General features: G+C 33.4%; 2 protein-coding genes and 1 long non-coding RNA gene across 3 annotated transcripts; all 3 read right to left on the bottom strand.

Annotated features, from left to right (window-relative positions):
• Positions 1-407: 407 nt before the first annotated feature.
• Positions 408-2,954, bottom strand: LOC110932801. Its single transcript, XM_022176057.1, has 2 exons — positions 2,759-2,954; positions 408-2,044 (listed from the first exon to the last, which is right to left on the bottom strand). Exons 1-2 carry the CDS (start codon positions 2,952-2,954, stop codon positions 408-410), a joined length of 1,833 nt encoding a protein of 610 aa, XP_022031749.1.
• Positions 2,955-13,226: 10,272 nt separating this feature from the next.
• On the bottom strand, positions 13,227-16,005 carry LOC110935611. Its single transcript, XR_002589223.2, has 3 exons — positions 15,863-16,005; positions 14,907-14,997; positions 13,227-13,828 (listed from the first exon to the last, which is right to left on the bottom strand). It is a non-coding gene; the product is annotated as an uncharacterized LOC110935611 (long non-coding RNA).
• Positions 16,006-18,927: 2,922 nt separating this feature from the next.
• LOC110932802 lies at positions 18,928-22,331 on the bottom strand. Its single transcript, XM_022176058.1, has 2 exons — positions 22,136-22,331; positions 18,928-20,564 (listed from the first exon to the last, which is right to left on the bottom strand). The coding sequence occupies exons 1-2, from the start codon at positions 22,329-22,331 to the stop codon at positions 18,928-18,930; spliced, it is 1,833 nt and encodes a 610-aa protein (XP_022031750.1).
• Between the last annotated feature and the right edge of the window lie 1,604 nt (positions 22,332-23,935).

Below are 23,935 nucleotides of genomic sequence, written 5' to 3'. Positions count from 1 at the left end.
TTAAGATGATGAAGAAATGATATGTAGGTGAAAATCGAATTGGATCTTGCAAAAAAATAGGACGACAGTTTTTTTTTTCAGTTATCTTGAAACTCAATTAATTGATAAGAAAGGTAAATTACTAATATACCCTTTTGAATTAATTAAGATAGAGGACACTTGTCATCACCAAATTATTTCTCACACTTCTTACAAAAGTATGACTTTGTACAGGATCCTTTACATATATATATATATATATATATATATATAATTGATCTTTATTACTATCAGGGAAAAAAACTTTCAAACAACAAAAATATCATCGTTAGACGGTTCACTAATGGATAGATCAAACCCAAAAACATACACTTTCTAACATTCGTCGACCATCCCTTAAGATTAGCGACATTTATGATTATCATTTATCATACTGGCTCATCCCCGGTCCAACTTTCTTTCATTTTAGGGCCTTGAGGCCCTTCTTCTCCATGCAACTTAGGAGGGAGCTGTTGCAAAACTTTAATGATAACTTCTTTGACATTATCTGGCAAAGTGTTTGCAAGATCTGTCACATCTTTTATAATATCATAAGTAATCTTAGGACCCCATCTTCCTGTATAATCTAACCATGGTTCAATGCCTAATTTCATGTAATCAACACAAACAACATTATAGGTTGATGCAATGTCCATCAAGTTTTTGCTTTTCGCAGTATCATCCCTAACACCAAACCCAACAACGCTATCCTTCTTGACAAATGATGATTTTCTTGAATCGTTCATCATCTGAAACTCATCATATAACATCCTTATAACGCTTGAATCAAGGTTTTCAGGCGTATGTATAAAAGAAGTTGGAGTAGAGTAATGCGCATGACCATGCAAAGATGCATACACCACTGGTCTAGTTCCATTCATGAGCTCGAATTCGCTAGGCGTGAACCAATTTCCCTTGGCGTGTTGAGATAGGTAGACCCCATGTAGAGTCCCATGAAAGTTTTCGACCCTTAACGTTATATGTTCCCAATCGCTAACATGCTCCCCTATCTTTCCTAAGTTTATGGTGTGAGGTCCTAGTTGAAACCTCTCTCCCCCATTAAAAGGGTAATACAACCATATGGCAAGATCGGTACATGTTCCCCCGAGTGCTGGTTTTACATGTATGTAAGCGACTGCATCAGCCAAAAACCCTTTTTGTAACCTTTCTTTGGAAGGTTGATCTTGTGGAAGGTCTAGAAAGGCATCATCTGCGGTACCATTGTTTGGAAGGTTATCGCCATCGTTGATCACAAGCCTTGGAGGTTGGTCACGTTGGTGTAACTCAGCCCCGTGTTCAAAGAACCACAAAACGGATGATGGAAAGTATTGCTCATCCGGATGGAAGTAGACCCATGGAGCATAAGCATTGATCATTGTTCTAATTTGTAATGAATTGGGCATAGCAGAATAAGGGTCAGTCTTGACCATCTTTAAACACACTAACTCATGCGTATTCGAGCCATTTCGCGCCAAAAACATACCTGTTGGAACACTTAGTGCTCTAGTTTTAGGTTTTGTAGTATGCAAATCGACCATACTCAAACCGCTCTGCATCTTATGACCCCATATCCATCTGTCCACCTTGGTTAAATCCGTGAAGTCGGATCTAACACACCTAACCTTGTCAAGTGAGGGTTTTTCAGGTGAAGTCGTGACAATGTGACCGATGGCTTTATAACCGTCCGGTGGGACTGGGAGCCAAATGTATCCATCTTGTCGTTGGCTTACATTCAAACCTTTACTAGTCCAAATAAGAGTGTAGTCTATGGGACTCTTTAGGGCACCATGTGATGGGTCATGTGTGGTGTCTTTAGCTGTAAGAACTGATGTTAACATAGCCATAGAGTTTGGTTTGCAATAGTGACCAATCACATTGAAGCCAACAGGGATGGAAGTTGGTTCATAAAATGACACACCAAGACCCTTTGGACCACCACTGTGTGTTTCCCATATTTTCTTAAAGTACAAAGCTTCATACACTTCAAGTCCTCCAAGATCAATTGTCCCCTTTCCAAATTCTCCACCTGTACACAAATTTAATTTTAGTATTTAATGTGTTAACACAAATGGACAATAGTTAATTTCTACACAACTATACATTTATTGCATAGTTTATTTAAATCCTAAATCTTGTAATCAAAATATTACAAAAATGGAGGATTCTTATCAATAAATTGATTTATCAAACACAAAACTATAATAATAAATCCTTACAAGCAATTGTAGGTTATAGTTATATAGGACTGAAATCACATGCTGAAATCTGAAGATTTTACATACATACGTACACAGTGGCGCAGGTTAGAAGGGGGGGGGGGGACCGGGTATCCCATGAACTTTTCATTCAGCAGTGTTATGTATATAGCTTTCGTATATAAATTTTTGGGTATATATACGACCCCTGTCGGAAATCTCAAGCTTTGCCATTGTACGTATATGCATGTATTGTATATGTAAAGATTATATAAGTATGTGTGTATCTTTAATTTGTATACATATCGTATTTGTAGTAAGATAACGTCTACAGTGGTTATGGTTACGCTTTTTTTTCCTTGCTCTCTATATCTTCTTTCAGTCTTCAATAAGAAATGGCATACAAATTGAAAAAAAAAAAAAACTTATTTTCTGAACTTGATAAACCATCTTAAAAAAAGAAACTATTGACAATATCAATAGCAAAAAAAAAAAAAAAAAAGGAATAATATGTAAATCATATATAAATAGAGGTGATACATTACCTGCAGGATATGAGAGTGATTGACCAATAATGTCAAATGATACAATTGGCCTAGTATCATTTTCAACATTATTGTTAGGATTAAGCAAGGTTGAGAAATCATTAGAGGCATAAGATGTGTTGCAAACAATTTGCAATATTATGAAAAATGTTTCATAGACATGAAGTGAGAACTTAGAAAAAGGAGCACCCGGCATTTCATAAGTAAATTTGAAACTTTGCATTGTGCTTAGGTGCATACATTCATATACATAAACATATACGTATACATATACATATATATGTATATATTATTGTATAAAAAAGTACTTTATTGAGTCATTGACCATGGTATTAAGGTATTAAAATAATAACATTTATGAGCACAATAATAAGAAAATAAGTAATTAATCTCGCTTAAAATCAAAGTTAGATTATTTTTTAAATCAAACTTAGAATTTTTTAAAAAATTTCAAATTACTGTTCTTTTAAAATGCATGGATAGGTGAGTAACAACCTTAGTAAATAATATATCAAAAACAAAAAAAAAAAAAAGCTAATTGAAACCCAAATTTACTGTCAAATTTGATGAAGTCAAACAATATTTGAAGTGTAATAAAATTTATGTAGTTAGTAACGAATGTTTAAGAATTATAAAACGATATGTTCAATTAAATTTTGTGTCTTGTATATGATGTTTACCAAATTTATAAATAAGAAACCATTTGGTCTGGTCTATTGATTAGAGGAACTACATCATCAACTTTCTCATAAGTTTAATGGTCACAACAACATATAATTCCATAATAAAATTTTCTCATAAGTTTTAGCAGTCATAACAACTGTTTATGATTTTTTTATACTTTATTAAATAATATATATTAATGAGGTATGAAAAATCAAATATCTAACAATTTGGTTTTTAAAGTAGAAATGATTGATTGAAATCTTATTACATGATTTGATATCATAATTAATATGTGTTTGTATATCAATATGTATATATGAAAAGAATAATTTGAGAAAAAAACTTAATGTGAGATGAAAACGAAGAAAATGATATAGTGGTCAAACAATAAATAGTTTATAACTCCGCATATTAATTATTTTTTCTTCCATTAATTTGGCAAAAACACCTTATGCTACACATTTCAAATTCGACGCTAACTATTAAGTTTAATAATTCTTTTATAATCAGATCTTTAAAAAAATAGTTAATAGTTGAAAGATATTTGATGTTAATCTTAATCTAATAACAATATAAAAACAGTTTATATGATTAAATAAAAATAACTTTAGAAAAAACAGAATTAACTTCCCATTACAATGAAAATAACTAAACCAAATAAATATTAATTAATCAAACTTATCGACACAAATATTTCCCTGTTAGATTAGATTATTTGTAAAAATAGCAAATGTTTAATCATACTTTATATTGTATGTGATTCTTAGTATTTTGTATAATCGTAATCTAACTTCTGATAAGGATTACAGTTAATATGATACGTGACATTTTAATCTTCAACCTTATAATATTTACTCACATTTTATTTTAATTAATACTAGGTTATTTCCCGTGTGACACACGGGTGTAATAAATAAAACTTGTATAAACTTTAAAGCTATAAGTAACTTAGATTACAAATAAATTTTAATAACCAAGAGACATAAAATGCATTAGAGTTAAGGCACTGACTCGGTGAGAATATGATTGTATTACGAAAATATACAAATAATTCATAAATTTGTAAATACTGTTTACTTGGTAAATAGTGTTGCTGGTGTTCTATTTTTTAGATCATACGTAATAGATTTCGAAAAATTTGATGATGGTAATATCTTGTTAGAATTTGTTGTTTTAAGTATCATATTGGATCTATGAGAATCCAACAAAACTTTTTAAATTTAGACATCTCGGTAGTGTTGGTATAAGCATTGTCGGGGGTACAACCTATAAGAAATAGTTAACTTTTGTTTTTTTGAAAAATTAAAGTTAAAAAGCACATTAATAATGTATACGTGTATAAGATTATATATATATATATATATATATATATATCATACCATCAAAAATGCTAGATGAAATGTTCTTTCCTTGTCACCTAAAAAATAGTTGTTTGTTTTTTTACGTGTGTTACATATATTTTAAAAATGTAAGTCGTCAATCGATGTATGGTGTTGGTAGGTTTTACAGAAGAACAACAAATTTGAGCGTTTGATTCTATTACATTTGCTTGTATATTGAGAATGCAAAACAATAAATTGTATTATAAGATTATTTATGTAATAATATAGAATATCGGTAAATATTTTTATGAGAAAGATTGATAGATGCCAATTTTTTTTTTTTTGAAAGGCATTAATAGATGTCAAATAAGAAAAACAATTATGCAACTCTTCGTATTCATTAATTTCATCAACCAAACCAATATATGATATTTCTTAAATAGTTTATTAGCTTAATAAATAATCAATATAAATAATATCTATCAATGTTTCGAGTTTGTCGGGTGGCGGCCTGGGAGGGGTTATCCCCTCCGCGGTCAGGGGTACCGTGCATTACCCTTTTTTTTTTCAATGTTTCGAGTTAAAAAGAACAATTATAAATAAAAAGTTATTAATGACATATAAACAAATTATATATTATGTTTCAAACACAGAGTTATTTGGTTGGAATATTGTCCAAAAAATGAAGACGGGTAAACTTTTGAGTAATATAATATGAAGTTTGGAAAAAGATAAAAAGCACAATAAGTTTAAAATAAAAAGAAAAACAAATTATTTACTTGTATTTAAACGAATAATTAAATAAACTGTTCAAATGGATGATTCAATATGAAAGGTACTTGTATGTTTGTATAAAATAAAAGTGTAGTTATTTATAAATTAATATTAATTATTCAGAGTATATTTTTTTTAAATTATATCATAATATAATTATCTATAAGAGATGGCTAATATGATGACAAGTGTCCCTAAAGTGGTTTCTTTTATTATATAGTATAGATTAATATCTTTTTAATAATTAATAGATAATACAGGTATAACATTAATTGTAAATATAAAATTAATTATTTCCAGATTTTTAATAATGAATACAATTTTTGTTATAAGTTAAATATTCAATATCGTATTTTATGGTAATTTATGTAATTTCAATCTAAATTTATAACTAAATTATTTCAAACTAATTTCGTTATTATCTATAATTTTAATTATATGATTTAAAATCTTTCAATATGATCCTCCTTTAATGACAAGTTTATTATTAATTTAATAATATGTTTAGATTGTACAAAAAACATATATTTAACAAAAATAATTGAATTTAAAATAACCGTATACTCTTTCATTTAACATGTATAATTTAGGGTAAATTACACTTTTCATTCGTTATGTTTGTAATGAATTGCAACGGATGACCTTTAATTTTAATAATTACAGTCACAGTCCTTTATTTAGAAAACTATTACATCCTACGTCTTTTGACTCTAACCAGGTTAAAATTTTATGTTAAGTTTATTCATATAAGGGCATTTTAGTCTTTTAACTTAATTATTTATAGCATTTAATAAATAAAAGAATATAAAATTTAAAAAATTAATAAAACAACATAGATACTCTTTCTCAATCCCTCACTAAAAGCTTTCACTGTCTCTCTCTCATCACAGGTGACCTGCAATGTTTTCCGGCAACACCTTTTCACCTTGAAATAGACAAACGCACACATGAGTCAGTAACCAAGACCATCATTGGTCGTCTCCAACCTCCCTCAGCCTTCAGCGCCCATTAGATCCTCGAAAGAACCCACGACTACCGCACACCGTTTTTTCCGGCAAGAACACTCCAAAATCCAGCGACTTTAGTCCAGATCCGGCGATAACAAGATCCAGCGATTTCAGTTCAATTCACTGATCTAGGGTATCTAACGAGATCATGGGCTTGATTTGGTAGTTATGGTTCTGATTTAGGTTAAAAATGGGCTCGATTTGGTATCTATCCGACGACTTCAGTCCGGTTTAGGCTCTCGGGCGACCCATATTTGACGTTATGGTTCTGATTTAGGTTAAACATGGGCTCAATTTGGTTTTCGTCATTCAGATTCGGGTTTGGGTTTCTAGATGGTAGGGTTTAGGGCTTGATCTGATCTAGGGTACTAGTTGTGTGAGGGTGGAGATGGCAGTGGTGGTGTACACCGCCTATACTAGTTGTGTGAGGGTTGTTTTGAGAAAGAGAAAGGAGTCTGAGTTGAGGAGTGTGAGTTTTTGAGAAAGAGGAGTTTCATAAGGGAGAAGAAACAAAGTCTGAAAAGACAGAAATGCCCTCACATGAGGTGCACATGAGGTACCTATAGCCAGGCTTAACTTAAATTTTTAACCTGGTTAGTACTAAAGGACGAAATGTGTAACAAGTTTTCTAAATAAATGACCATGACTGTAATTATTGAAGTTAAAGGTCATCTATTGCAATCTGGTATAAACATAAAGGATGAAAAATGTAATTTACCCTATAATTTATTCAGCCCCAGTGTAATACACGAGATCAAAGAAGAAATATTTTCTTGTTGTATGTTTCGCGATAACGATAAATAAAATTCAAGGACAATCGCCATCCATAGTTGGTTTGTTTTTAAAATTAATAACTAGTGTTTTCACTACGTGGTTTTCTAAAGTGAAAAGTAAAGATGTACTTAACTTGTTGATTGTTGATAAAGATGGTAATATTACGAGTAAGAAATCTAATGTTGTCTAAAAAACTTTTGAGGGATTTGTAACTGAATTAAATGATTTGTAGATTATAAATTTATAATATATCATTAATTCTTATTTTTTTAATTATTACATGTAATGTGTAGTACACGAGTCAAGAATCTAGCATATGAATAAGGGGCCGTTTGACAACTTCTGAATGGTTAAGTGCTGAATTAGTAAGAGGTCTGAACCATTAAGTGCTGAACCAGTAAGAGGTCTGAACCATTAAGAGCTAGTATAATGCTTAACCGTTCAGAGGCATATGTCTGACCAATTCAGATTAGAGGTTTTAACTATTCAGACTCAGTATAAAACTTAACCATTCAGAGGCAAATGTCTGAACCATTCAGACATCTGCTCGCGAAACAAACGGTCTAAATCATTAAGTGTTGAATGAGTAAGAGATCTGAACCATTAAGAGCCTAATTAAAAGATAAACAAACAACCCCTAAGTAGCCTTAATGTGGATTACTTTTACTAGGAATAATAAAAGTTACTCGATTCAGTTTTTTTAGTAATAAGCCATACATGAAGTATAATAATATGAATTAATAATATTTTAGGCATTAAAATGCTATAAATGGCAAGTAACAAGTGTAAAACAACGTAACAACTAGCATGCTTGGTAATACTTCAAAACCCAAAGTTTAGTTGGGAATATTTTGACTGTTCAGTTTGGGATTATATTGATTAAAAAATTATATAAAAGGAGATATATTTGAAAAAAAAAGACTGTATTAACTAGTTTTGATTGTGTTGAAAGAAGTGTTAATATGTTTAATCAATATGAACATATTTGATCAAGTATGGTTGCTTTTGGCCAGATATTACTATGTTAAGCATATATGGCTATGTTCAAGTGTTTAATTAATTACCTGACTAATTGCTCTTGGCTTTATAGCCTAGTGGCATTTTGGGGGTGGGATAAGACTTTAGGATCAATAGGTCTTGGGTTCGATTCCCACAAAGGGGTTTTTCCCATATTTATTGGGTTTCCTTCTGAATTTGTGTACAAGCATTATGCCTAGTGGAGATGGATATGATCAGGTGGTTCCGCTGATGGCACAATGATACTCCAGTAGTCCGTCAGTTATCCATATTTGCCGTTCAAATAAAAAAGTACATGAGTAATTATGGTCATACTGTTGACAAACTATGGTTAATGTAGGGCAAATCATGACCATGTTTGATCAAATATTGTTATGCACTTATGCTTGACTAAGGTGCTGTTTGTTTTTTCTGCACGAAAACCTCTTCTGCTGCAGGCCACATCTGCAGACATCTGCAGGAGAAGAGGTGGACCAAATGTCTGCAGTCTGCAAGGAGAAGAGGGTTTGTTTTTTTTTTTATATAAAACCTCTTCACCAACACACACACAACACACTGATCTCTCTCTACTCTCTCTCTACAATCTGCACCACCGCCATCATCATCACCGCCACCACTTCACCACCGCCACCACTTCACCACCGTCATCATCACCACCGCCATCATCACCACCACTCTCTCTCTACTCTCTCTCTAACAGATCTGTCTCTACTCTCTCTCTAACAGATCTGTCTCGGCGGAGGTGGGGGTTTCGGAGGTGGAGGTGGAGGTTTCGGAGGTGGAGGCGGAGGTGGGGGTTTCGTTTCTGATCGTTTTGGGGTGTTTCGATTTAGGGTTTCGGCGGAGGTGGGGGTTTCGGAGGTGGAGGCGGAGGTGGGGGTTTCGGAGGTGGAGGCGGAGGTGGGGGTTTCGGAGGTGGTTTCGGAGGTGGGGGTTTCGGAGGTGGTGGCGGAGCAGTGGTGGTGGTGGCGGAGCAGGGGTGGTGATGATGATGATGACGGTGGCGGAGCAGGGGTGGTGGTGGCGGAGGAGCAGTGGTGGTGGTGGCAGAGCAGGGGTGGTGATGATGATGATGATGATGGTGGCGGAGCAGTGGTGGTGGTGGCGGAGCAGGGGCGGAGCAGGGGTGGAGGTGGAGGTGGTGCCAAGAAGAGGTAAACCTCTGCTTGGAGAAGCTTACCTCTCATCTCTTCCCCAAAAAGAGGTTGGGGAGAGGTTAAAAGCACTTCTCGAAAAAAAAAAACAAACACTCTTCTGAGGCTAAACCTCTTCCCGCGTCTTGCAGACAGAAGAGGCCAGGAAGCTCTTCTTCCAAAAAAACAAACACCACCTAAATTTTGGCATATTTGACGAATTATGGCCGTTTTTTATTAAGCACGGTTATGATTGAATCGATTGACCAATTATGACTATGTTTGACCAAATATAGTAATTTTTGACAAGTTTAGAGTGCATTTGACGAAGTATAAACATCTTTGACTTAGTGTGATTTTGTTTGACCAATTATGCCCATGGGTAATCAAGCATGACCATGTTTAACCTGTTATTAGTATATTTGACCATGTATGAGTAACCAAGTATTATCTGATGTATTTGACCCAAGTTTGATTGTGGCTGACCGAATTTGACTGTGATTGACTGAGTCTGACCAATTTGACTTTGGTTGACTATATTATTAACTATCATTGATTATCACTATATATATTTTTTTTAACAATAATCTGATCTACGGATTATTGTATGTTATTGTCCACAAGGAACCCTTAAATTAACAATTAAAATTAAGGGCCGACTATTTTTGTTTGTTACACATGTCAATAGAACACAACCCGCATAATGAACGAGTTAATCTGAACACACACGTTTAATATATGGTTTCATTTGTTAACCCATCTATGGGATTTTGTTTTTAATAATCTATAATTGTATATCATTATATTTATTTTTCCTCTATTAATTATTCAGTTATAGGAATGAAATTATTTTTTCCTCTTCAAATGTTCATTAACTCTTAATTTCAAACTATTTTAGTGCATTAGTTCTAACTATCGATTACTATCATTTGGTTACTCTAATACGAGCTAAATATTATTACCAAGTTTGTTGATCGAGAATGAGAGACAAGAAAGACCAATGAGCGATAGCAAGACTACAAATTCGAATTAGGGGCAAAACTGAATTTGTAAGGACTAATAAGCGAGTGCCATACATCTGTGAGACACGAAAAAAATTACATCAAGTCAACTAATTAAAACAAAACACTTTCATAATTTTACTAAAAAACTAAAACGATGGCAAGATAGTAAGATTCTAATTTTGAACTATGGGCAAAAGCGTAATTTTGAACTGGTGGGAAATCGTAATTTGTCAAAAGCTGAAATGATGACAATATTGTAATTTTAAACTAGAGGCCAATTCGTATTTTAAACAGGGACATATTCATAATTTTAAAGCAGGTGTAAAATCGTATTTTGCCCGAGGCAATAGGAAAGTGCCTGGGTGTCTCTGTCTAGCACTCTTCCCTGACATGGAAATTGTAGTGTATACATGGTTGTAAAACAAGGTTTCCAAGGCCGAGTAGTCGCTACAAGGTAAGCAGCCGAGGCGACTTTCTTTCACTCCGCCTAATTACTCGGAATCGGTCAAACGCGGTCAACCTCGACCAAAATCTTATCTAGTAGGTTAACTCGGGGCCGAGTTTGACTTAAAAAATAATAAAACATAATTTCTATGCCTATCATATTAAAGAATGAATATCATTTTCACGTATTTTGTAATAGGTACTAGTAAATTTATGTTATTTGACATATATTTAATTTCCAAAAATTAATTTCTTTATAATTTAACATGTTCGAGTACTCCTAGTACTCTCCGCCTAGGCTGAGTACTCTCAACTTTCTGGTTAACCGACCAGGGAGCGCCTAACGATTTTTGCAACCATAAGTGTATAGAAATAAGATTTAACATTTATTTTTAATTTTTTTTTTCACGTTATGTTCGGTTTAAAAAAAGAGAAATTAAATGTCTCTTCATCCATGTAGTCTTATGTTGAATTTAATAACATTTTCGTTGGATGTTTGAAAAAAATGTCTCTTCCAAAGGATATTTAAAAGCTCAAATTTTCTTTTGTTGTTTGGTAAGTTCTCACATTAATTAGAACGTAAGGTATGGTGGGGTTTAGGTTAGGGGTATGAGTTGACACGTGGAGTTGAAGTCTCCCCCCCCTATCGGTGAGTGATGTGTCAGTGGAGTATGGCGGGACTTGGGTTGGAGCGTGGCTTGGTAGTTTATTAAAAAAATTACAAAAAATTAAAAAAATACACACAACATTAAAAGCCTAAAATTTTATTAATTACAAAATAAAAAAACCTAAAACGATTACAAAATTAAAAAAAACCTAAAAATTACAAAAAAAAAACCTAAAAATTACAAAAAACCTAAAAACGATTACAAAATAAAAAAAACCTAGAGCGTTAGATAAATTTAAAAAAGCGCGAGCTTGTCGAACGGTCTTCGCTCCTTGCCCTGAAACTCAATGTTCGCCACCGCCACCCGGTCCTCGTGGCTTAACTCACCGCTCGAAACGGCTTCGTAGTAGGCCTTGAAACGATCAAGCTTGGGCCGTAGCTCGCGCCATTTATGTTGGCACGCGTTTAAGTTGTGCCGGTCATGTCCGACGTTATGTCAGTAGCTTGCGAAGGCTTCCGGCCAATATCGTGTTTGGCCGGGTTGTCGCCCCTTCATAGCGTCAACGACGCTTGTGACGAGAGCTAGCTCTTCTTCGTGGGTCCAAGAGGCCATCGGTCAAGTGGGTTGGGGTAGCGGGTTCGATCAAGTGGGGGTAGCGGTGGACAACGATGGTTTGGGATGGGGTAGCCGGTGGTGTTGGGGTTACATTTATAGGAAATGTTGACTGTTGGGGGTTGGGGTGAAGCCAAACGGTTAGAATTTAAAATTCAAACACCCGCTATGACATGGCCAACAAAGCGAATAGCAGGTCGCCACATCGGACCGCTAGCCCGCCCCACGCCCGACTTCAAACCCAAGCACCAAGGGCCACGCCCTAACCCAAGCCTACCCGGGGTGATGGCTTGAGCGTATTTTCCCAACTCAAACCCCATACCCCATAGTTTTAGAGGATCAAATCATGTTCGACTATTTTAGTAGTGAATTTTGTTATATATATCTAATGGTCTGTAACATGAGTATAGAGTATCTAATCTAATTTAACTATATAATAAAAGAAACTATGTTTGGGACACTTGTCATTATATTAGGCCATGTACTCTATAGACTATTATCATTTAGTTTAATATCTTCTAATTAATTATAGATAATCTCCTACGAAATATTATTTAGTTTAATCTCTTCTACATAATTATAGATAATTATTATTTATATCTGTACAAATAATAATTAAAATAAAAAGATATTAATGGTAGCAATTATAATTAGAACATAATAATACAAGTAACACTGCTAATAATGATATTAATAAAAAAACAATATTTTTTGTCATATGTATATTAACAAGGTGATGCCCCGCCCGCGTTGCGGGGCGTGATTCTCAACCAATTAAAAAAGAAACTACTATAGTTTTGCTAAAAAGAAATAGTAAAACGCCGAGAAGATTGTAATTTTGAGCTCAGGGCAAAACAGTAATTTGTAAGGACTAATGAGCGAGTGTTAGGCAGCTCCTTGATATGATTTTTAGCTGGGGGCAAAGTCATATTTTTACTTTTACCTGGGGAAAAATCAAATTTTTTTCCCGAGGGTAAATTCGTAATTTTTAGCTAGGGGAAAATCATATTTTTATTTTGCACTGGGGTAAAAACCTAATTTTGAATTGAGGGTGATATCGTAATTTTAAACCGATGGGAAAACTGTTACACCCTAACACGTTTAACCTTAAAAATGCCGCAGCGGAAAAAGAGCTTTAAAATTTCTTTCCTTATTAACGACATTACTTTCACGAAGGTTCCAAATTCTAAAAATGTTAAACGTTCTATAAAAGAATTCACAACATTCATACTAAAATTTAGATTTCTAGACATTATATACTTCAACTATGTGACCGATCTATCCGTACAATCCTTGCTCTTGACTCGATCTACGTCCGCTTCGCTTCCTTAGCAGCAGAAGAAATCCGTGTAGTACCTGTGGACGACACATACAACTTAACCATTAGTCATTGACAACGTCATACAACAATAATCTGATGCAAATTAAAAATCATATAACATTCGACAACATAAACTTTGATTCATTCGACTATCCTCTCGGATTCCTTTGTTCCGAGTTCGGCTTCAAGGTTCGGCTTCAATTCTACAAGAGTCTGACGTTCTCATTCCTGCATTACATTTCAATCTCAAGCACATCATTAGTAATGTCCATACTCAAACGTATTGAAACCATGTATACATGCATACCTGTCCCATTCTTTTCATAGACGATAAATCCTACTTCGTGCATTCATATATTCATACGTCTGATCATACGCACCTACATATCTACATACAATCATATTTATACATACCTACATACGTACATATCCGATGCATATGCTTTTGGTACGCCTAAGTGGTTAATATTTACATGTTTTAGTATCGAATTTGTATCGAGACATGTTACTTTGATGCACATATACATGTAGGGTAGTGGTGGAAGGTTACGTGATGATTCCGGATCATAAACCTAACACATGGAGCTTTACACACATCAAAGGAACTCAAGGAAAGTGATCTAGGCTTGTTTGGAACACCCCGACGTTCACTTTAACATGGAACCAGCGTTTGACAGTGAAGCATGGGCGTTTGGGTTTCTGCCCGGCGTTCCATACTCCCAAACCCGGCGTTCCATACTCCGGGTGCAGATACAAAACGCCCACTAAAACTCGCATAACTTTTAAACCGTTTACCCGTTTAACCTCCCGTTTCTTCCTACATGCTTGTAAATTCACATTCTATCATATTAACTTGAAATCCTACCTCCGGATTAAGGAAATTCTTAACTTACGTGCATTCGACATATTATCATTTTCTAACTAATTGACCCGTTCGTGCATTTATCAACATAATCTGTTTATTTGACCTCAATCTCATATGAACTTTAATAATTTCATTGGCACCTATCATAAAAGATTAAATTCTCGGACGTCTTGCATCCTCTTATTAACCCATTTTCGCTCAAAGGCTTATTTTTGACCCGTTATGGGTATTTGCGCATTAAGTGGACTATGACATACCAAACCCAATACTTCGCTTTCATACTTGTCCAAGACATTACTCTAATCGAATAGCTTGTTTCCAAACGACTTCTAAGGTCGTTTGCCCGATATACCTATCAAGGGCATTTTAGTCAACTATGCTCTATCCTTAATAACAAAGGAATTTCTTACATAAGTAACCAATTCCACTACTTAGCTACTATTTCTTAATCACACCTACCTTGCTCGGATCAAAACTAAAATCTGTTTAATACTCCATTGACATCATACAATTCATTCCTATTCGACCTCAATTATCACAAATAATTAAATTGCATATAACATTACATAAACAACTAAGAAGTGATTACGGAATCACTTACCTTAAGTGTTAGTGTTCATGCTTGCTTCCTCACCTCCGCTTGACCCGTTAGCTTTCCATACTTGAGTCCATGTCAATTTGGGATTCCTATCCTTTCAAGTCATTATGCCCATATCATAGTTAGTCCGCATGTTCATTCATATCACATCCATTTCCAACTTTTAACTATATAGACTCTTAATAGTCGAACTTTATCATAGATAAACATGAACTAACAACCACATTGTTCAACATTCACTTAATCAAAGTTATTATCTTACATACGTTCACGACATAACTCCAACATTATCGTTTACCAATAAGCTATTCATTTCACACTCATACGCATTCACTTTTAATTACCATAAATCTAGCGCATCAAATACATGGCGAGCATCATACCATTGAAGCATAAGGTACAAGTTCCTAATGCATAATTTTACCACACCATACATTCAATCCGAATTCTCATATGAACTCCACCGTAAGCACACTTAACATATTATTTTGCTAACGACTACAAACACTTTCTATACATACTTACCCACAACTTTCATATAATTTCACAATTTGTTCTCTTAGGCATTTCATCGAACACTTGGCGGGTTTCGCATTTGTAACACATTATGTACAAGCTTTTAAAGCGTGATTCCTACTAATTCTTCACATAGCTTATTAACAATCAATCAAGTTCATAACGATATTTCATCCTAACTATGAACATATGGTTGTGACATCAATTATTCATAACAAGATCATCAACAACAACCAAATTAACATGTAGAAACCTCAAAATTTCTAGCCATTCCTTGACATGCAAGTGGGTTTTGCCTAATCCATGTTCATATTCAAAATTTAACATATCTTGATGTCTACACAGCCATAGCAACCATCATTCATACTAGATTTAGCATTACATTCACGAATTACACTAAACCCACTAAATCAAACATCACCAATATGCAAAATTCGACTTACTTGGTGTCAAGAACGCTTGAGTGATCATAAATCTTGGTTCATGCATCCAATTAACCCTCAAATCCTTTTCCAATTTGATGATTTCATGTGGGTTAGGGTTTACACCCCTTCCCCTTTTCTCCTGCTCGATCACACGCACACGTTGTGTGGGTGTGTGTGTGATTTTTGTTTTAATAGATTAAACTTCCAAGTTTGGCACTCTAAGTCCCTCAAGTTTAACTTACTATCATAAATGCCACAAGTTTCATCATTTAGCTTATCTAATAGGCATTTAACTAGGTTTATTAACTTAGTTATTGTATCTCTTTTTATTAAACATGGCAACATGCTAACGAATTTAATAATTCGAATTTTAGGGTGTTACAAAAACCGTATTTTTTTTATTTTAAACTGGTGGCAAAACCGTAATTTTATAATATATTTACTTTTAGTCATTCAGATTTTAAAATCTTGATATCAGATTATCAAAGAATTTCATAACTAATACAATTAAACTTCCTAAAAGAATGTTTATTTAAAAATAAAATTCGAATAAAGAGGAGTTTAGTAAATCAAATTGGGATAAATAGGAAAATACATGGTTTTAAAGATATAATATTTTTATTATTTAGTATGTAAAATTACATTTATTCAATTCGTACAATACATATAGTTTATATACGTATAACTTTTTAATATATAAAATTACATTTATTCAACTCGTGTAATACACGGCTTATAACCTAATAGCTATTTAAACTTAAACGTGCATAAGTTCAAATATCATGATCAAATTTTAAAATAAAATAAATTAATATAATCTTATTTGATGTATAAAAAACAAGGGAATGAGATCAAATACAAACATTTATGTTTGTAAGAACCATAAGAATCAACACATAATTGACAAGTGTCCCTCAATAAAAAATTAGTTTAGGGTTAATTTAGACCTTTTCACCATATTTATTTATAACTAATTAAAAATAATTATTAAAACATCTCTAAATTCATGCAAGTTTAATTCAAATAAAAGTTTGATTTTTTTAACATATTCATGATCGAACCAACCTGTAGGAACCACCATAAAAAATATAATCATCACAACACTATATAATTAGCATAACATCCTTAATCGTTCTCCATTATCAACACATCGTCCTCAATCGTTCTCCATTATCAACATAAACGACATTAGCACAACATCCTCAATCGTTCTCCATTATCAGCACATCAGATGTGCTGATTATATCTACTTTTGGTGTTTGTTTGTATCATATTGTAATTAACACATAATCAGCACATTATCAGCACAATTATAAAACAACTTTTGGTAACTTTTTTAAAAGTTACTTTTATAAATAAAAAAAGTATAGCAATATGATACTCATATTAAAGATAAAAAATACTTGATTTTATGGTATTTTTTTTAAAAAAATAATGAAGTATATAAAAGTTATTTTAGTTTAGAAAACCTTGATGAAACTTGTATTTAATTGAAAATGGTCAAATGACTAGCAATTTTACGAAATTACCCCTAACTTGTTAGTGCTAATTTTTAATTAGAGTAAACTGCCATTTTGGTCCCTGAGGTTTGGTCAATTTTGCCACTTTAGTCCAAAACTCAAACCTTTTGCATTTGGGTCTCTGTGGTTTCACTTTTATTGCCATTTTGGTCCAAAACTCAAACCTCAGGGACCAAATGGCAGGGACCAAAATGACAGTTTACTCTAACTAAAATGACAAAAGTGACTAAACCTCATGGACCCATATTTAATTATAAGGGTTCTATTTATAATCAACCCAACCCTTGATTTAAACTATCAATGGTTCAGATCTATTCTTACGTTTCTTACGGTTAGCACTGTTTATACAGGATCTCAACCCTAAAAAACAATAATGAATAATTTAATTGCTTGCCTGTGTTCTAGCATGGTTGTCCCTGCTTTGGCCATTCCCCCGACATTCTTGCTTCTTTTGTTATGTATCAAATCGAATATTAAATGCCTGTATATTACTATAAAAAAATGTTGAAAATAGTATCTCAAACATAACAATTCATACATTTCTTTTAGTAAATATGGTAATTACTTTGTAAAAAAAAAAGAGTTAAAAGACTATTAGAAAGAAAATTTGTTTTCAATCCTTACTGTTTTTTTAACAATATGGGCGGAGCCAAGCGTGAGCGATCGGATTATATTATTAAAGTTGAGGTTTTTTATATATATATTTTTAGACTGCTAACTCACACTCACTAATTGAGACATAAGTTTGACTCCTTTAATCGGTAGAGAATAAACGTTTATGATTATTCTGAAGACGCTTCATTAAAAATTGTGCCATTTTAGAGAGTGGTTAATGGCAAAAAGCGCTTATAAAAAACAGATGCAACTCAAATTAATATCCCAGCTCAATGGGTTTTAATGAAGTTTTTACCGGACCAAATGTGACTACCAAACTATCATTGCTATAACTTTTTTTTTTTTTTTCAAAACTAATAACTAAAATTTATCATTCACTTTACTTGATTTTTACTGTTTTGTACCATATTTGATAATAAAATAGATATGTAGCTTCTAAAAATCAATTGCCTTACTTTTAAACTTCATATTAGCAACCAGAAGGTTTTGGTCAAAACACAAAAAAAAAAAAAAAGAAAAGAAAAGATGTATGGCTTGAACTTAAACATAAGTAGCTAGATTAAATGTAGTTGATTCATGATCATTCACATAAGCAGTTGTGTATATACGGGTATTAGTTATAAGCTATTCGACCACTGCAGTAGCCTTTTGTATCAACTTCATTAGTATAAGTAAAATGTTAAAACCCACAACGATTCAGTTTAGCGCGTCGCAACACGCACAGGATATAGACCTAGTTATTTATACCATAAAGTTCATGTGTGTTGCAATATCACTTGATTGGATTTCCAAAAAAAAAGTCAATGTAATTTAAATTGTAGGATTCAACTTTCTGACCTTTAATATTACTATGGGGGATAAAGGCTTGTTCATTAATTCATTTTAACTTATATTAAAATAATTAAACAAACAAATGACATTTTTTTTACATTTGCCGGTTATGAATTATCATACCCTCTCATCTCCAGTCCAACTTTCTTTCATTTTTGGGCCTTGAGGTCCTTCTTCTCCAAGCAACTCAGGAGGGAGCTTTCGCAAAAGTTTAATGACCAGTTTTCTCACTATATGTGGAAAACTGTCCGCAATAATCATCATCTCTTCTGTAAATTCATATGTAATCTTAGGACCCCATCTCCCTGTATAATCTAACCATGGTTCAATACCTGATTCCATGTAATCAACACAAATAACATTATAGGTTGATGCGATATCCATCACGTTGTTGCTTTTTGCAACATCATCCCTAGCACCAAACCCAAAAAAGCTTTCCTCCTTGAACATTGATGATTTTCTTGAATCGCTCATTATTTGAAGCTCATCATATAACATTTGTATGTCACTTGAATCAAGAATGCCAGCCACATGTACATGAGAAGTTGGAGTAGAGTAATGTGCATGACCATGCAAAGATGCATACACCACTGGTCTAGTTCCATTCATGAGCTCGAATTCGCTAGGCGTTAACCATTTTCCCTTAGCGTGTTGAGATAGGTAGACCGCAGTTAGAGTCCCATGAAAGTTATCGACCCTTAATGTTATATGTTCCCAATCGCTAACATGCTCCCCTATCTTTCCTAAATCTATGGTGAAAGGTCCTAGTTGAAACTTCCCTCCCCCATTGAAAGGATAATACAACCATATGGCAAGATCAGTACATATTCCCCCTAGCGCGGGTTTCACATGTATGTAAGCGATTGCATTAGGCAAAAACCCTTTTTGTAACCTTTCTTTGGAAGGTTGATCTTGTGGAAGGTCTAGAAAGGCATCATCCACGGTACCATTGTTTGGAAGGTTATCGCCATCGTTGATCACAAGCCTTGGAGGTTGGTCGTGTTGGTGTAGCTCAGCCCCATTTTCGAAGAACCACAAAACTGAGGATGGAAAGTATTGCTCATGCGGATGGAAATAGACCCATGGAGCATAAGCATTGATCATTGTTCTAATTTGTAAGGAATTGGGCATAGCAGAATAAGGGTCGGTCTTGACCATCTTTAAGCACGCTAACTCATGTGTATTCGAGCCATTTCGCGCCAAAAACATGCCTGTTGGAACACTTAGCGCTCTAGTTTTTGGTTTTGTAGTATGCAAATGGACTATACTCAAACCCCAACGCGTCTTATGTCCCCATATCCATTTGTCCACCTTGGTTAAATCCGTGAAGTTGTATCTAACACACCTAACCTTGTCAAGTGAGGGTTTTTCAGGTGAAGTCGTGACAATGTGACCAATGGCTTTATAACCGTCCGGTGGGACTGGGAGCCAAATGTATCCATCTTCTCGTTGACTTACATTCAAACCTTTACTAGTCCAAATAAGAGTGTAGTCTATGGGACTCTTTAAGGCACCCTGTGATGGATCACCTGTGGTGTCTTTAGCTATAAGAACTACTGCAAACATGGCCATAGAGTTTGGTTTGCAATAGTGACCAATCAAATTGAACCCAAATGGGATGGAAGTTGGTTCATAAAATGACACACCAAAACCCTTTGGACCACCACTGTGTGTTTCCCATATTTTCTTGAAGTACAAAGCATTATACACTTCTAATCCTCCGAGATCAATTGCCCCATTTCCAAAGTCTCCACCTGCGCACAAATTTATTTCTAGTTTACAAACTTATTGTTTTTATAATAAATGGACTACAATTAACTAATACAACATTTTTTTTTAACTAATATCATTTTATTTATATATAAAATACTGGCCGAGTTACATCAATATCGCAGGTAAGCGAGCAACAAGTTGCGCCGCTACCCCTTTCTGAATAGCAAACCCTAGCCTATTAAAGACAAACCCCTGGCCCCCTGTTGATGAGCAACTGCTGTGGACAATCTTTTGGACCCTAATCAACAAACGGATAGCTTCTGGAGCTAATGAGCCAAAGGTGTCGAAGGCGAATGGGACAAACGCATGTTGGTTATCAGCACATGCTTTAGCGTGTTTATCCACCTTTTTAGATTAAAAAATTATGTATTGAGATCATATATCTTGTAATCACATTATTTATTGGGTACAATAGCTCCTTAACGTGCGAAAAGTACACGATTTAATTACGCATGTTAATTTGTACATTACGCACGTTACAAAATTCAAACCCTAATCACGCATAAGTTAAACATAAAATCACGCATGGACAAACACAAAAATCACGCATGAGTAACCCCTAATTACGCATGTGATAATAAAAAAATCACGCATAGGTTGAAACACAAAATCATACATGGACAAAAACACAATTCATGGATGAGTAAAACCTAATTGTGCATGTTATATGTATGATTACGCACGTTATTTAATGGTTGCGTACATTTCGCACGAGACTTTTGTATTTTAAACTTTCTCTATAGATATAAGTATCATAATATAAAACAAAAGAAATCAAAAAGATTTTAATTATCTTTATATTAAGAAAAAAATACATTGCATAAAAATGTAAAAATTCTAATCATGTTCAAAGATTACGTTTTAGAGTATGAATCTCTTTTGACAATTAAGAACCATTTAATTTAGAAAAAAGGGTTATAAAAATCTTTTAATTAGGAATGAATCAGTTATCTAAAACTATTGATTAAAATGATTTACCATTGGTTAATTGAAATACTTTTTAAGGAAACAATCGACTAATTAAAATTCTTTAGCTAGCCCTCCTTTTTTAATCCTAAATAAGTTGACCACCTCACCCAATTCACACCTTAATTAATAACACACTAAAAAATCTTTAGTATACACAAACTCAATCTCTCTACTCTTTTACACTTATGCAGACCCATCTCTCTTCTCTTTTATACATAATATACACAAACTCAATCTCTCTACTCTTTTACACTCTATGACACCTAAAATACTAACTTTCTGCTGAAAGGATATTCAAAATGGTCTAAAATCCATCTTATTATTATTATTTGAAAAAAAAAACTACATGGCATCAGGGGCGCGGCTATTAAGGGGCCGAGGGGCGCCCAACCCACGAACTTTTCGCTCAGTAGTGGTTTTCGTATAGATTGGGTATATACGTTTTCGACCCACTGGTTCTAAAGAAATTTTTTGGCATATACGTTTTCGACCCCCCATTGGAAATCTCAAGTTTCGCCACTGCATGGCATCAACAACAATAAAACACATTATGAATACCATATAAATAGAGTTAATGAAGTACCTGCCGGATATGAGAGTGATTGACCAATATAATCAGATGATACGACCGGCCTATCATCATTTTCAGCATTCTCCTTAGGAATAACAAATGTTGAGAAACCATTAAATGCATGAGATGTGTTGTAAACAATTTGAAATATTATCAAAATTGTTTTATAGATTTGAAGTGAGAACCGAGAAAGACGAACACCCGCCATTTCACGAGTGATTCTAAGACTTTGTGGAGTGCTTAAGGTCACATATTACATATATATAGTGTTGTATGGAAAGTGTTGTATGGAAGATTTTTAAAGATAGTAGGCCTCTAGCTATATAAGAATTTATTTTGCGGTTTTGTAGCTGGTCTGGTTAAACGAATCAACCCGAGCTCAACTTGTTTTTAAATATGTCAACCTGAACATGACCCGTTTTTTTTTAAATAGGTTGTATTAGCCGACCCAAAACTTGTTTATCATGTCGTGATTTGGTCAGTAATTCAAGAATTGCCACCCATAATAAATATATTCATTCCCAAGTGGGTGTAGGTTCTAGTCCTCTTGTGAACAATGGTGTAGATATAAGTAGTCTATTGTTTAATGGCATTATAAATAAGTAGACCATTATTTGCAAATGCGTGAATATTTTAACGAAATGTATGTCTTTATATATATATAGGGTATGGTTCTAGAGTGAACACTAGGTTGAGAGTGAATTGTGTGAACTAATCTGGGCCATTGAATTACACCATCTAAAGATTTTTAAACAATGGCAAGATTGTAATTATAATGTTGTAACCTCCTTTTAAATTAATTGACAGAAGGGTATTTGCGTCTTTTGTAAATTGCATTTATTAAACAATATAATCAAAATCCCTAAAATCTCGCTAGTTTCCGTATATACAAGATACACAACTGTTAGTATATACACATGTGTACAGTCTCGCTAGTATTAGTTTATACAAGATACAAACATTTTAGTTTATACACGTGTGTACAGTCTCGCTAACTATCAGTTTATACAAGATACACAACTGTTAGTTTATACACATGTGCACAGTCTCGCTAACTATCAGGTTATATAAGATACACAATTTTTAGTTTATACACATGTGTACAGTCTTTATACATCTGTGTATTATATTAAAAAAATGGTTACATATGTATATATTAACAACATATAGTATATTATGCATGCGCACGAGTAGATTCATATAAAAATTATGAAAACGAAACATATCACATGTATGCAAAAATAAATAACTTCATCACATATTAAAAAAAGAGTTAATGCCCAAAAATAATTAAAATTTCAATCTCAGAGAAAATTTTCAATATTTATTGAAAATTATAAAAAGTTAAAACAATATATTATGATATCTGTATATATGGATAATAAAATAAAAACAGTATTAATGTTAAAATTAAAACAAAATCTATGGATAAAGAAATGATAGAGAAATAACTAAAAATGAGAGAGAGAAAGAGAGTTAAGGGATTTTAATTAAACATACTTGGCTAATGTCAGTCTTACCCTTTTAATCTAAAAAATGATCAAGGGTCAAGATTAGCTTACTCAGTTCACTCTCAAGAAGTTGTTCACTCTTGAACCTAATTCTATATATATATATATATATATATATATATATATATATATATATATATATATATATATATATATATATATATATATATATATATATATATATATATATATATAGGGTAGGGATATGGTAAAAAGTGTCTAAAATGTAAGAAGGGTAAGAAGTGTTTTAAACCATTGGATATTTGATCTAATGGTTGAGATCAATAGGGTATAAAAATGT

The sequence above is a fragment of the Helianthus annuus genome, chromosome 4 (assembly GCF_002127325.2).
Source record: "Helianthus annuus cultivar XRQ/B chromosome 4, HanXRQr2.0-SUNRISE, whole genome shotgun sequence".
NCBI lineage: Eukaryota > Viridiplantae > Streptophyta > Magnoliopsida > Asterales > Asteraceae > Helianthus > Helianthus annuus.
The sequence above is the reverse complement of the archived record's forward strand: the minus strand, read 5'-3'. Positions and strand labels throughout refer to the sequence as shown.